Source organism: Eulemur rufifrons, chromosome 4, assembly GCF_041146395.1.
Source record: "Eulemur rufifrons isolate Redbay chromosome 4, OSU_ERuf_1, whole genome shotgun sequence".
NCBI lineage: Eukaryota > Metazoa > Chordata > Mammalia > Primates > Lemuridae > Eulemur > Eulemur rufifrons.
Window position 1 is genome coordinate 41,304,177 of NC_090986.1, and position 13,661 is coordinate 41,317,837.

At 36.0% G+C, this 13,661-nt stretch overlaps 1 protein-coding gene across 2 annotated transcripts in view; it reads right to left on the minus strand.

Moving 5' to 3' along the window:
• Nucleotides 1–13,661, minus strand: part of LMO7 (LIM domain 7) — a 194,396-nt gene that overhangs the window by 114,113 nt on the left and 66,622 nt on the right. For both annotated transcript variants that reach the window (XM_069467663.1, XM_069467669.1), the window contains exons 2-3: nucleotides 13,341–13,411; nucleotides 1,438–1,507 (exon numbers count right to left, since the gene is read on the minus strand). In XM_069467663.1, coding sequence (XP_069323764.1) covers nucleotides 1,438–1,507; nucleotides 13,341–13,411 — 141 coding nt within the window. The remainder of the gene's footprint in view (nucleotides 1–1,437; nucleotides 1,508–13,340; nucleotides 13,412–13,661) is intronic.

The following is a 13,661-nucleotide window of genomic DNA, read 5'->3' on the forward strand; positions in this document are numbered from 1 at the left end:
GTCATTTTCATATAAATATTTTATTAAACTGAATGCTTCCTCCTAGAAAGACTTCAAAAACCAAATTTCTTTAATTTTATTCCTTAAATAACAAGTATCATCTGACTCACTATATTACCAGAAAACAATTTAATTATATGTATAAATATATTTATATATACAAACAATAGAATTTTTTACCTAACCAAATTTGAGACCAATAAAATTATCAGGCCAACTGCCTATTCATGATAAATGTAAAATAGAGTCAACTTGGTAAGAAGGAATTAATATTTGCGACCAGCTGCTCTAGAAAATTTATATATATTCTATATTTCAAAAGAAAACTATAAAAACTTTTCTTTCCTTCTCTCCTAGACAGATATTTTCCAATAACAAACACTCGCCAACCAACTTATCCCTACACCAAGATTCTGATGGGATTTTCACGCCTCCTACAAACCCAGAAATTTTGGTAACTGCTAACTCTAATTACTCATGCCTTTAACATCTGTAAACACATGAATGGCCAAACAGAAGTTTCCTGAATGTACTATAAACAGCATGAATATTCCAAAGATAATGCAGTTTGTTTTTACACTCCAATTATTAGCTGTCTTAAACGTCAGCATTTTGTGAAGTTAATTTTTTTAACTATCACCAGTATTTATTTTTAAGGAATTCTAACATTTTGAAAATTACCCATCATTTGTATGTAATTATAAATTACTTCCACAGACACAGCCCCACATCATTACTGCTGTCTCCAGTGTCCTGACCCATCGGAATAGCTACATAATGACAGCATGATGTATTTTTCGTACACAAAATCCTGAATCTAAAGCTACAAATAATCTCGAGGAACATCATGGTCATTTCATGGATAATATTATTGCAGCAAAGAGGAAGACAGAGACTTGTCCAACATCACACAGGACTTTGGTAAGAAACTTACTTACATAAAGTAAAAGAAAAAAAATACATAAAGCAAAAATCTAGCAGGCCTTAGTATTTTGCAAGGACACTTAGGATCTGTGTGCTGGGTGAGGATAATGCATAAACATGAAGCAGCAGAATCCTAACATCTGGTGAACATCTGGCAGTCGGGGAACCATTTGGTCAGCCAGCAAACAAGGTACATAGGACTGAGCTTCAGGAAGAATGTGTCCAGAAACAAATGCAACTTGTGGAAGAAATAAGCCAAGAAAGAGGAAACAAAAAGTTTGAGGGCACAAAAATCAAAACAAACAAAAAATAAAGAAAAGAAAAGCCTCCAGGCAGAAGGGATACAGAGAAAGGAACTACATATAAGAAAGACATCACTAAAACCACTTTTCTTGAGCATAAAATCCATAACCTAATTTCAACAATAATTGCTGATACAAAAACCTGCCTGTGCCCACATTTTTACATTTCAAAGACAAAGAAATCTAGTTTTGACAATAATTTATTACTTACCAAACCTGCTATTGGTGTGGACAGTCTATTGATCTTCTTAATAACACCAGGTTTAAGCTTATTAATCAAACTGAAAGTAAAGAAAAAACATATGCAATTACAAGAATGCCAATATCAGTTCAGTGGTTCTTTTAGCATTCAAAAATCACATCTATCACTCTTCCATCCCCTAATACGTTGTTCAGAGCCAACAGCCCAAGAGAAAGCAAACGACCAAGAAAACAAGTCAAGAAACAAAGACCAGTGCTGCGCACAGTGGTGAGTGGTCCTCCCTAGACCATGTAGGCATACCTCTATATCCAAAGCCCTTCCCTTAAATCAGTTTCACACCTATCAAGGAAAGGTAATATTTGGTTCTATTTAAACAGTCAGTTTAAGAATCTTTTCATCTTTATGTAGTTCACTTAGCCCTAAGAACACTTTTTTCTACTAACAATTTTCATTGATTTTTTTTTTTCCTCAAACTGATTCTCTTTTTAGAACATAGCTTCAAAACCATATTAATTTGCCACATTTAAAAGGTCAAGTATCTGTCTCTAGGACTGTGAATAAATAAATAAAGTAGGGCTCATCCAAATAATCCACTAGTTTTTATTGGTAACTCATTCAAGCCCATGACTGACTGCTTTGTTACTACAGCAGAATGACTGGGTGAAAATTAAATTAAATGTACTAAAACTCCCAAAATTAGCTAACAGTTACTTCAGAATCTCATACTAAACAGATACTGCAAAGATATCTATTAATACATCTCCGTACTTTAAAACAGTAAAAGAGAAACTCGGCTTTGACAACTGCAACTTGGAGTACAATTTCGGTTCCAAATCTAGACTTTATGAATTCTGTATTTTTGTTGTTCACTGACACTGTGCTGGGTCCTGTAGAAATTTAATACTACAGAAATGCTTTTCTATTAATACTAGCTTGGTTAATCATTAATCACTGTCAGAAAACAGTATCTTGAAACAGTGATCTTTCTATTCAATCATCCATCTACAAAGGGAAATTCTTTATTCCGTAACAGAGCTCCAAAAAGAAAGCAAATAAAGGAGAAATAAACATTCTTAATTTGCTGGTCTCCTCTTCACAATGGGCAACAGAAAAAAAAAAAATCTGAAGCTCGTGGAATGTCACTCCCTCGACATTCCAGAGATTAATATATACACTTGAGCATGCTAAAAATAAAGAAGACAAAAGTCTCTATTTAATAACCTCAGAATGTTGTTCAACAGGATTCAAAACTACAAAACAGTGGCTTATGAAGATTTAGGCTGGCTAACAAAAGATGTTTTTCTGTCTTCATAGTTTCTTCACACAAAGATCGTTAGATAACATAGGTCATAAAACCATCCCCTCTACTTTAAGCACTTCCTAGAACTATTACTCTGTGATTCGTTATTGCTGATTTGTTCACTGAAAACCATGTAGGAAGGAAGGCTTTCTCCCTTCATGCCCACATTATTTTTCTTTAATCACTAGCTGAGGAGCCAGAAAAGAATTGAGCAGGTCTATGGGAAATAATAATTCTATTATTTTCAAATTAATTCTTCCCGTTGCTCCCTGTTAACCAGGTATTTCTGTATGTCTGCTACTGGTGACATTCTTGCAATGCATGCAAGAACTAAAAACTGCAGTATTATTTCACAAGAACCCACTTCTGGCATACTATAAATCAAGAAATTATTTGCAATTCTTGACCACTAGCTTGACAGTGGCTTTTTTACAGTAACTTGTATTTTAAAACGTAATCTTCCAGTGATATAAATTAGAGGCCAATATGAGCTGGGACAGCATATAAAATACCAGGAAAGCTTGGCACCAGTTGTCCTACTAGACGAAGAGTGTCATAAATTCCTACTCCACCTATTTGAGTCACTGGTGACTTTGGCCAGGTCATTCAGTTTACCTGTTTATATCACTTACCATTTCTGCATTACAGGCTTAGTAATATCAAGAGTATTTTTTAAAATATAGTTTCTGGAATGAGTAATAACATAACCTACTCTCAATTAAGTCAGCCAAGGGAAGTAAGGGATCTAGGTAAAGGAAATAACATAGATAAATGATCTCTCCCAATAACAAGTAAATTGACTCCTCCCTCATCAGAAGCTTCCAAAATTATTACTTAGAAGCAACATATACACAAGGGATGAGCATTCCTTCTCCACTCCTAAACCTTCTAGTACATATGCAAACACAGAAATAGCCACAGGGAAAAAACAATACTCTGGATAACACACGACTACCCTCTAAAAAGCTGAGTCACTAAAGAAAAATGTTGTTGTATTTTGTTAATTGTTACAACAGTCACCGGTTCTAAGCATGAGAATACAGAGAAACGCACATATAGTTTTGGGAAATGTTGAGTATCTAATCAAATTATGAATCAAGTCTAATTATTTTCATATACAATTAAAGGAAAAACTTTTAGGATATTTCTTCCAGGGAGAAAAAAATAGGCTTTATAAAATCTAAACTTCTGTGAAATTTAAGTATATAAAGGAATAGAGGCATAGTTTTATGTCAAATCAAATACAAGTACCATCTATGGAAATGCTCTCGTTTACAAATAGAACTTCTTTGTATAATAAGTGCCCTTCAATAACACACGTGGAATTCCTAAAGGTAACACTGACTTCAAGTTAGTGGTTTTATTGGAAAATCAGGTAACAGAATAACTTTCAGAATGCCTTTATGCACTGGGCTCTAGAATCAGTCAAGGGACCATTTTAGCTACTAATACCTGTATCCCCATGTTCCATCCCTCTAACCCTAGATAGAATTATACCTCTACTTCCCCAAGCCTTCCCTTAGGCTAGGGCATAAACCTGTACATGTTTGGTTAGCACATCAGAGGCTTGCTCTTGTGGTAAGATTACAACCAGAACAGAAAGCACCTAGTAATTTGACACCTCCCACGGTAGAGCACTCACACAATGACGCCTGCAACTCCTTCCGTTCTCCCTCAGCTCATCCTTTGCTATGGTCTGAAAAAATTCATATATTGAAATCCTAACCCTGAAAATGATGGTATTAGGAGATGGGCCCCTGTGGGAGGTGATTAGTGATTAGGTAATGAGGGCTGAACCTTCATGAATGGGATCAGGTCCCTTATAAAAGAGGCCCCATAGAGCAGCCTTGCCCCTTCCACCATGTGAGCATCTTTCTTGAAGGAAGTAGGCCCTCACCAAATGCCAATCAGCTTACACCTTGATCTTGAACTTCCCAGCCTCCAGAACTGTGAAAAATAAATTTCTGTTGTTTATAAGCTACTCAGTTTATGGTATTTTGTTATAGCAGCCCAAACTGACTAAAACATCTCTCAAGCTATCTATTTTCTTTTCCTTTTTCCTCCTCACCCCTGTGCCTCAAACATATTGTCCACTCCCTCCAAAAGCATTGAGTTACACAATGACAGATGCTAGAAAGTTGGCTCTGTTCAAAAGCCTTGTCATCAGTGAATGTGACCTGACTTTAAATATAACTCAGAGGTGACACTGAGAAAACTGTGCACAAAGCTCAAATGTCTAGCTCAGCTATGAAAGGTTTAAATGAGAGCTAGAATTTGATGCTCTACTGTCCATCAGTCTCCAGAAACTAGTTTCAAACACCAAATCTTGTTTTTCCCTTCATCGGAAAGCTTTTCAGCCAAGGTATAAAATTTATGGACACCTTTGGAGTTCTTATTTCCAAAGATTTTCAAAATGAACAGGAGAGACTGACATCAAAGAGCATATCAATATACTGAACTTTTTAACCTATTATTTTATTAGTCATACACACATACACATTTCTAATATCCTTCTGTCAACCACATTTTCTAAATATATATTCCCACATTATCAAACTTTTACTATTAGTAACTAAATTGTTTTTTTGAGACAGAGTCTCACTCTGTCACCCAGGCTAGAGTCCCATGGCATCATCATAGCTCACGGTAATCTCACACTCCTGGGCTCAAGCATCCTCTTGCCTCAGCCTTTGGAGTAGCTGGGACTATAGGCACGCGTCACCATGCCCAGCTAATTTTTTTTTTTTTTTTTTTTTTTTTTACTATTTTTAGTAGAGACAGGGTCTCACTCTTGCTCAGTCTGGTCTCGAACTCCTGACCTCAGGGGATCCTCCGGCCTCGGTCTCCCAGAGTGCCAGGATAACAGGCGTGAGTCACTGTACCCAGCCAGTAACTAAATTTTTTTTAAAGATATAATAAAGACATCACATCTTATTTACAAATTAAAGAGCAATGATTTTTATTTTACCCACTATACGGTGTTAATGCACTTGCCTACTTGTCTTCTAAACTCAAATTCTGCTCATTAAACATTTGAATGCTTACTAAAGACAGCACTGTGCTGGGATCTGCAGTGCAGTGATAAGCATATGAAAAAGATGCTCCACATCAGAGAGTGCAGCTGCTAGGGGCAAAGATCATCTCTCATTCCAAACAGCATCTCCTAGCACTTAGTGAGGTACCCGGCATTTAGTAGGTGCTTTAAAAGTATTTGCTAAAATCCACTAAATTTTAATGCAGAAATTTCTCTGTGAATGATTCAACATCTCCATCTTCTTTATAGAAATAAATTTAGAAAAAATTTACCTTTGATTTCAATCTAATACTAGATGTTGCTTTATGCTCCTACTGACAACACCTCCTCTCTAGTATTCTTTCTGTTGCCAGATAAGACAGGCCTTAATATTCTCTCCTAACCATCAAAGTTGATCAAAAGAGTAAGCTATCAGATAAATAAATTTGGACTGGTTATCTTAAGTAAATGACTCACAAAGATTTTTACATTAATGACTTCTACCTAAAATTCATATTTTACAATAAAAATCACATTGAGTGGGTAGTGATCACATTTCCCTGGGTAAAATAATCAGCATTTATAATTTAAAATTTAAAAGTATTTATAAATATTTATGATCACTTTATTATTTTCAAAGCTTGATAATAAAATTAATATGTTTAATTTCTAGAATGCCTATGGTAGTAATTTTAAATCCTGAATTACCTACCGCATACATAAAAAGTTAACAATAAATGCTAAGATGGGAAAGTGTGTGGAACAGTAACACGTCAGTACCAATGTAATGCATAGTCATCACTTTATTATGACAGGAGTTTCTTTTTAGGCTCACTGTTACATTTGAAGCATCCTGAAGTGAGTCTAGCAAAGCTTGAACAGTCTAACAGAAGATTCTTCTTATTTTGAAGAACCTCAACAATGATAACACCAATGGATTTTACTGAGTAGTAGGAAATTTTCCAACATCACATCAAAAGCAAAGGGCATTTAGACACAGAACTTATACCCTTCACAACAATTATCTGAGTCACAGACCTAACGTAAAACCCCAAACTATAAAACTCCTAGAAGATAACAGGAAACAATCTAGATGACCTTGGGTTTAGCAATGACTTTTAGCTATGACACCAAAGGCACAATCCATGGAAAAAAAGAACTGATAAGCTGAATTTCAGTAAAATTAAAAATTTCTGCTTTGCGGAAGACACCATCAAGAAAATGAAAAAATAAGCCATAGGTTGAGAGAAAATATTTGCAAAAGACATACCTTATAAAGGACTGTTATCCATTGTATACAAAGAACTCTAAAAACTCAACAATAAGAAAAAATGAGTTTTAAAATGGGCCAAAGACCTTAACAGACACCTCACTAAGGAAACTATGTAGATGGAAGATAAGCATATGAAAAAGCTCCACATCGTATGTTATCAGGGAAACACAAATTAAAGCAACAATGAGATTCTACTACACACCTATCAGAACGGCCAAAATTCAGAACAGTAAGGATGTGGAACAATAGGAACTCTCATTCATTGCTGGTGGGAATGCAAAATGGTACAGTCACTGTGAAAGAGAGTTCAACAGTTTCTCTCTAAACATACTAACTAAAACATACTCTTTACCATACAATCCAGCAATCATGCTCCTTGGTATTTACCCAAAAAAACTGAAAACTTATGTTTACATAAATACTTGCACATGGATGTCTATAGCAGTTTTACTTATAATTGCCAGAACTTGGAAGCAACCAAGATGTCCTTCATTACATGAATGGATAAAGTGGGTTACACCCAGACAATGGAATATTAGTGCTTAAAAGAAATGAGCTATCAAGCCATGAAAAGACATAAAAGAAACCTAAATGCGTACTGCTAAGTGAAAGAAGCCAATCTGAAAAGGCTACATACTGTATGATTCCAACTTTATGACACTCTGAAAAAGACAAAACTATGGAGACAGTAAAAAGATCAGTGGTTGCCAGGGTTTAGGACAGAGGGAAAGATGAACAGGCAGACCATAGAAGATTTTTAGGGTAATGAAACTATTCTGTTTGATACCACAATGGCAGATTCATGTCACTTTACATCTGTCCAAACTCACAGAATGTAGGATACCAAGAAGGAACCCTAATGTAAACTATGGATTCTGGGTGATAACAATGTGTCAACGTAGGTTCATCAATGGTAACAAACGTACCTCTCTGGTAGGGGATATTGATAACAGGGGAGGCTGTGCATGAGTAGGGGTAGGGGTAACAGGATAACTGTACCTTCCTCTCAATTTTTCTGTGAACCAAAAATTGCTCTTAAAAAAAAAGTCTCCAAAACAAAAACAAACAACAACAAAAAGCGAAAGGCATCTAACAGGGGGACTCTGGGTTCCAGTCCTGGTTCTGCCATTTAACTATTAAGTGATGTTACTAAATTCCTCTCAATCCCTTTGTATATGAGAGTCATATGTAGTTCTGTCTCTGTGATTTTAAACCTCAAGTTTGAGGCCAAAAAAAAAAAAAAAACAAACTTCTGTAAAACTTGAAATGAGTCTGTAGAGAGTGGCTACCATGACAAAAGTGAATTTTTAAGCTGATGTTTGCCAAGCTGACCTTCAACTTGATATACTGCTTTAAAATAAATGGCATTTTTGCTATATGCAGATATTAAATTACAGGCAAAATGGACTGTGGAAGTTAAAAAGAGGGCACAGATGCCAACCATAAAATACTGCTATGAAGAGAAAGAACTTTAAAATTTTTGAATTATCTTTATGACCTTGAACCCTTGCATCTTTGTTTGCCTACTGCTAGGTTATCAAGTAACATGGAAACGTCAACGTTTGTATTACTTGAAGTGAAGAAAAACAGTTTTCACTACTTAAATTTCAAAAGGCTGTAATAATGGGTCCATGTCAACAGACAGTGCTGGCATGCTGGAGCACTGTATATAAGCAACCGTCCTCCTCAGGAAATTCAAAACCAGAAAGAGCTCTAAGAAGAAAGCCTTCCCCATTACGTGAAAGCCTCTGGGCTCCACGAGAAGCTCCACTGAGAAGCCCCAGGGGCTACTGATGTGTGGAAGTCTCCAACTCTAACAAAAAGATAGAGCTCTCTTGGCTGGTATGGCAAGTGCCAAGTTCTCTCTTACCCAATGCCTTAAAACAATCATCTGAGTCTCCTATAATAAACAGTAGTATTTGTGCAAACAATTCTTCTTCTATTGAATGTATCTTTAACAAAATATTATGGTACTTTTAGGCAGACAGCACAGTGGTCCCATGGCAGATATAAATAGAGACAGGATCTCTCAAACCAAGAGGTGAACATCTTGCTCCGTTCTTTCCAAGCTGCAAACACAGGAAAAGAAGACCTGGTGACACAGTGTGAGAAGAGTGTTCTCAATAGTGTAAGCCATGTGTTCAAAAAGGCATAAACTTCTGATGCATGGCTGAATGGGAACAGAGCAAAGATTTGGGACCATCCCAGGGGCGGGAAGTACAGACTAACTTACCAGTGACACACCCAATCAGACTATCTTGGAACAAATTTTCTTACTTCATAAGAGAAATAAAGAGTGTTTTCATTTGAATATTTCCAAGATTGTCATTATAAGATGAGTAACTGGGAAATGACTAACTAATATCACTAGCTGTATATGCCTCAACCAAATATGTTTAGAGAAGAGAAATGATTTTGCGAGAACCCAGAGCAAAGCAAGATTGTGGACATTTATGTAGTGACAAATCTTTTTTTTTTTTTTTAAATATATATAGTAAGGCAGTCCTTGTGAACACTAAAAAACATTGAAGACAGGAGACAGATTAATGAATACTATTAATAAAATTCATAGAAAATTATAACAAGGAGTTAAAATCACTGTATGTATTCTTGTCAATTTTATATTAATCAGAAAAATGAAAAAATCAGATTGTGTTCCCATCTCACTATTTAGTAAAAGCAAGAGAGATTACACATCCAAGGTAAACAGGAAAAGAATTACTACCATAGACTTTTACCAAGGGAGTATTTTTTATCCCTCCACTCACTACATCCCACAGTTGTGCAAACTAAATGGCACTAAAATGATTAACAAGAAGATACTAACTTCAATAGTCAATCAGATTAAAAGGCAATGAATGCACATAACTATCGTACATTACTCAAATGTGCATCTTGTCTGGAACCTCAGAGAAGAGTTTATACCCAATTTAGACTATTTGGAATGGCAGTACACTGCAGTTGGGTGAAAGCTGCAATAAGCTCCTCCAACTTTTGACTTTGGTATCTCAGAATGCCAGTTCAAAAAGGGAAAAGCATTACTGAAGGATAAAAAAAACTGCTGAAATTACTAGATGAAATATTAACAAACTCTTTAATGGTGCTAATAAGGATGCCTGGAGATTTTTAATAGGCAACAAGTACACCCTCCCTATATTTGACAAGAAATATGGTTCTGGCAGCGAGCCAAACAGAAGTCAGCCTTTTCCTGTTTTAAAAAAAAAGGATTCAGATTTTAAAAATATCCTAATCATATTTCAGCTAAAACCTGAGAGATCTCTCATGGATAAAATATGCTCAAAGACAGACAGCTTACTATATTTACCACTAATTTAAAAGTCAGGACATACAAAACCAGGCCTCTGAACAACCGACTTTGTTTTCCTCTTAGGCATCTTATGTAACTCAGATGGATGTGGTCGCAAACAGTGGTGCCTGCATAATCATTTTATAGATCAACTGGCCAGGCTTTCTTCAGTTACAGATTTATGCTGACTATACCTGGATTTTTTTTTAACACCGTAGTTTTTAGACTAATGTGTCTTCGTTAACCAGTGACTATAAACAATGTGATTCATAATTTAGAGAAGGATCTTTTTAATACGAATACGCAGTGCTTTCGTGTCTGTCCCATAGTAAACTACAATTGCTGATGACCAGGCCTTAATATTTACTTAAGCTACTTTTGGGAAACATTAATTTAAAAAATACTGGGTACTAAACAGATAGATGAGACTTATATGGTACTACATAAACCTTGGTGTTATTCCAATTAGAAAACAATCTGTGAATGAGCTTTTGGAAGTTTGTGAATGAAAGTGACATTTAAAAAAAATAATAATATATCTCTAAACACACATCCAAATGTTTGTTGTCACTATTAAGGTAGAAATTATACATTTATTCTAACTTTTACAGCATATGGTCAGAACAGGTTTTCATCAACTCTGAATATTCTCACCGATAACAATATGGTCATCCTTTCATTTTGGGTATAGTTTTTGAAAATTACTTCAAATCAATCAGATCCCAGGCTGATGCATAAATTGCATTTTAAATCAAAAATTAGGTGCCACTATCAAATATATGTACTGACCTGTTTACAGGGGCAATGCTACAAAAAGTGGGATCCCTGAAATATTTTGAGCAATAGTTCATCACTGGAAATGTATACCCTGCAAAGTGACTTCCTTGAAAAGATTATCTACTTGGGATATATGTTCTTGTATATCTAAAAATAAAAAGCTCTATGCATCATAGGCACACGTCCTACATAAACCCACCTGAATCCTATTCAGACTTATGAGGCTTAGAATTAATGACATTATTTTGCCACAAACCTCTAAACAGCCCATACTCATAGCTAAGGTGGTTTGCAGGTCACGTGCCTCTTTCTAACAGGCATTGTTTCCCCTCCATCTTCTGAACACATTAAAACACATGTAAATTATACAGTTTTTAAATCAAGATAAAGTAATTTCCCATCAGTGGCCAATTGGGCTATGTGACCTACTTAGTTTAAACACTATTCAACAATGATTCTGGCCGGGCGTGGTGGCTCACGCCTGTAATCCTAGCACTCTGGGAGGCCGAGGTGGGCGGATCATTTGAGCTCAGGAGTTCGAGACCAGCCTGAGCAAGAGTGAGACCCCATCTCTACTAAAAATAGAAAGAAATTATATGGACAGCTAAAATATATATATACAAAAAATTAGCCGGGCATGGTGGCGCATGCCTGTAGTCCCAGCTGCTCGGGAGGCTGAGGCAGTAGGATCGCTTGAGCCCAGGAGTCTGAGGTTGCTGTGAGCTAGACTGACGCCACGGCACTCACTCTAGCCCGGGCAACAGAGTGAGACTCTGTCTCAAAAAAAAAAAAACAAACAATGATTCTGAATGTGACATTGGAAGAGGACAAGAGAAACCCTTTAAACTTTATTCATGGCCCTTCCTCATGTGTCTATCCTGGCGTACATCAGGTGAAACCACAAGAAATTGACACTTCTGGAGGTCAAAAAAGGTTGAATACCATCAACTTCATATGGAAAAATTAGTATCACTCTAAGACAAAGAAGTTTGAACATCTACCAACAGGGCTGATGAGATAAAGACTATTATTTACATGGCCATATTCCTAGCAACAACTTGTATTTATACAAAGTTTGATAGTTTATCAAAACCTTAACATTACTATATTAACATATATTATTAAACTTGGCAACCCTGTGAATTAAGCAGATTAGATACCTTGATCTCCACTTTACAGATGAGAAAATAAGGCTCCAATCCAATGTTAAATCACTTGCTCAAATGTACAAAGATGTTAAGTCACTTGTTCAAATATCCAAAAGTAATAGAGCAAGGAATCTATCCTAGGCTCTTTGATTCCAGATCTTTGCTGCAAACAGCTTCCTTCAAAAGGATAATCAAGATCATCTAAGTACTAATACATACAATCTCTGAGCTTACAAGTGGACAGATTCCATAAATACCTATGCGATAAGTGTTTAGATTGAAATAACTAAGTGCTTTCAAAAATGTGGGTAGGTATTCAAGTACATTCTAGGAATTTATTTGCTCACTTCTGCAACCTGCACCCTCACCCAGGATTTCATCCTTATGCCCTACAGGCCTGCCTGTTCCTTACCCCTAAGGGTCACATCCCTGGGTAACTGCACTACGCATCCATTGGGGAATAAAACACTTAAGTAAACATACACAGTGTAGGCCTCACACCATCAATCATGGCACCAGTGTATTTTACTTATGGTAAGCAAAGCCTGGGATGTGGCTCTCAGTAATATCTATTAATTCAATGAATGGTCCATAACTCAAATTGATTTTGGTAAGTTAATGACTCCATGTAAAGCTTAAAAGAAAAATTTACCGCTCCAATCATCATGATTTATTGATGAAGAAGTTTTATATTAACTTCTAAACCAGGCACTTCCACCTGTTAGAATATTTAGAGTAAGAGACAGGTGATAAAATGTCATAAGATTCCTCTTCAACCACCCACCCCCAACTGGCCTATCATGCAATAATAGAATCTTTCTTGTTTACTAATTAAAAATAATATATATTTCACCAATGCTATCTGTAGATACAGAGACTGATAACTCCTTCTTCCTACTGTCTCACACTGTGGGGTGTCAATTTGCAGGAATCGAATGTCACCTGTGACCAAGAAGACACACCCGTGACTATGGCGGCTATGGGAGAAGGGGAGTGAAGATACCTCATAGCACGTGCACACACACACACACACACACACACACGCACACACACACCCCTCTGCTTTTGAATTATGATTTAAATGCTTTACTTACTCACACAACAGAACACCATTTTCTAGAGAAGCTCGAAAATCCTTTGTTTCAAAATTCTTCTCCGTAACTGCCTAAAAGACAGATTTGGGTGTTAATTTTCTCTTAAGCAGGGATAACACACAAGTCAAATTCAGTATTAGATTAATTAATATGCATCTAATGTTATATCTGACAGATGTGCATATATAAACTGCTATATTCATAAGCCATTCTTTATAGAAAATTATGTTACAAAGAGAATGTAACCATTTTCTAACAAATATACTCAGAAAAAGCCACAATGAGTGTTTGCTGTAATGTAACCATTTTATTGGGTGATAA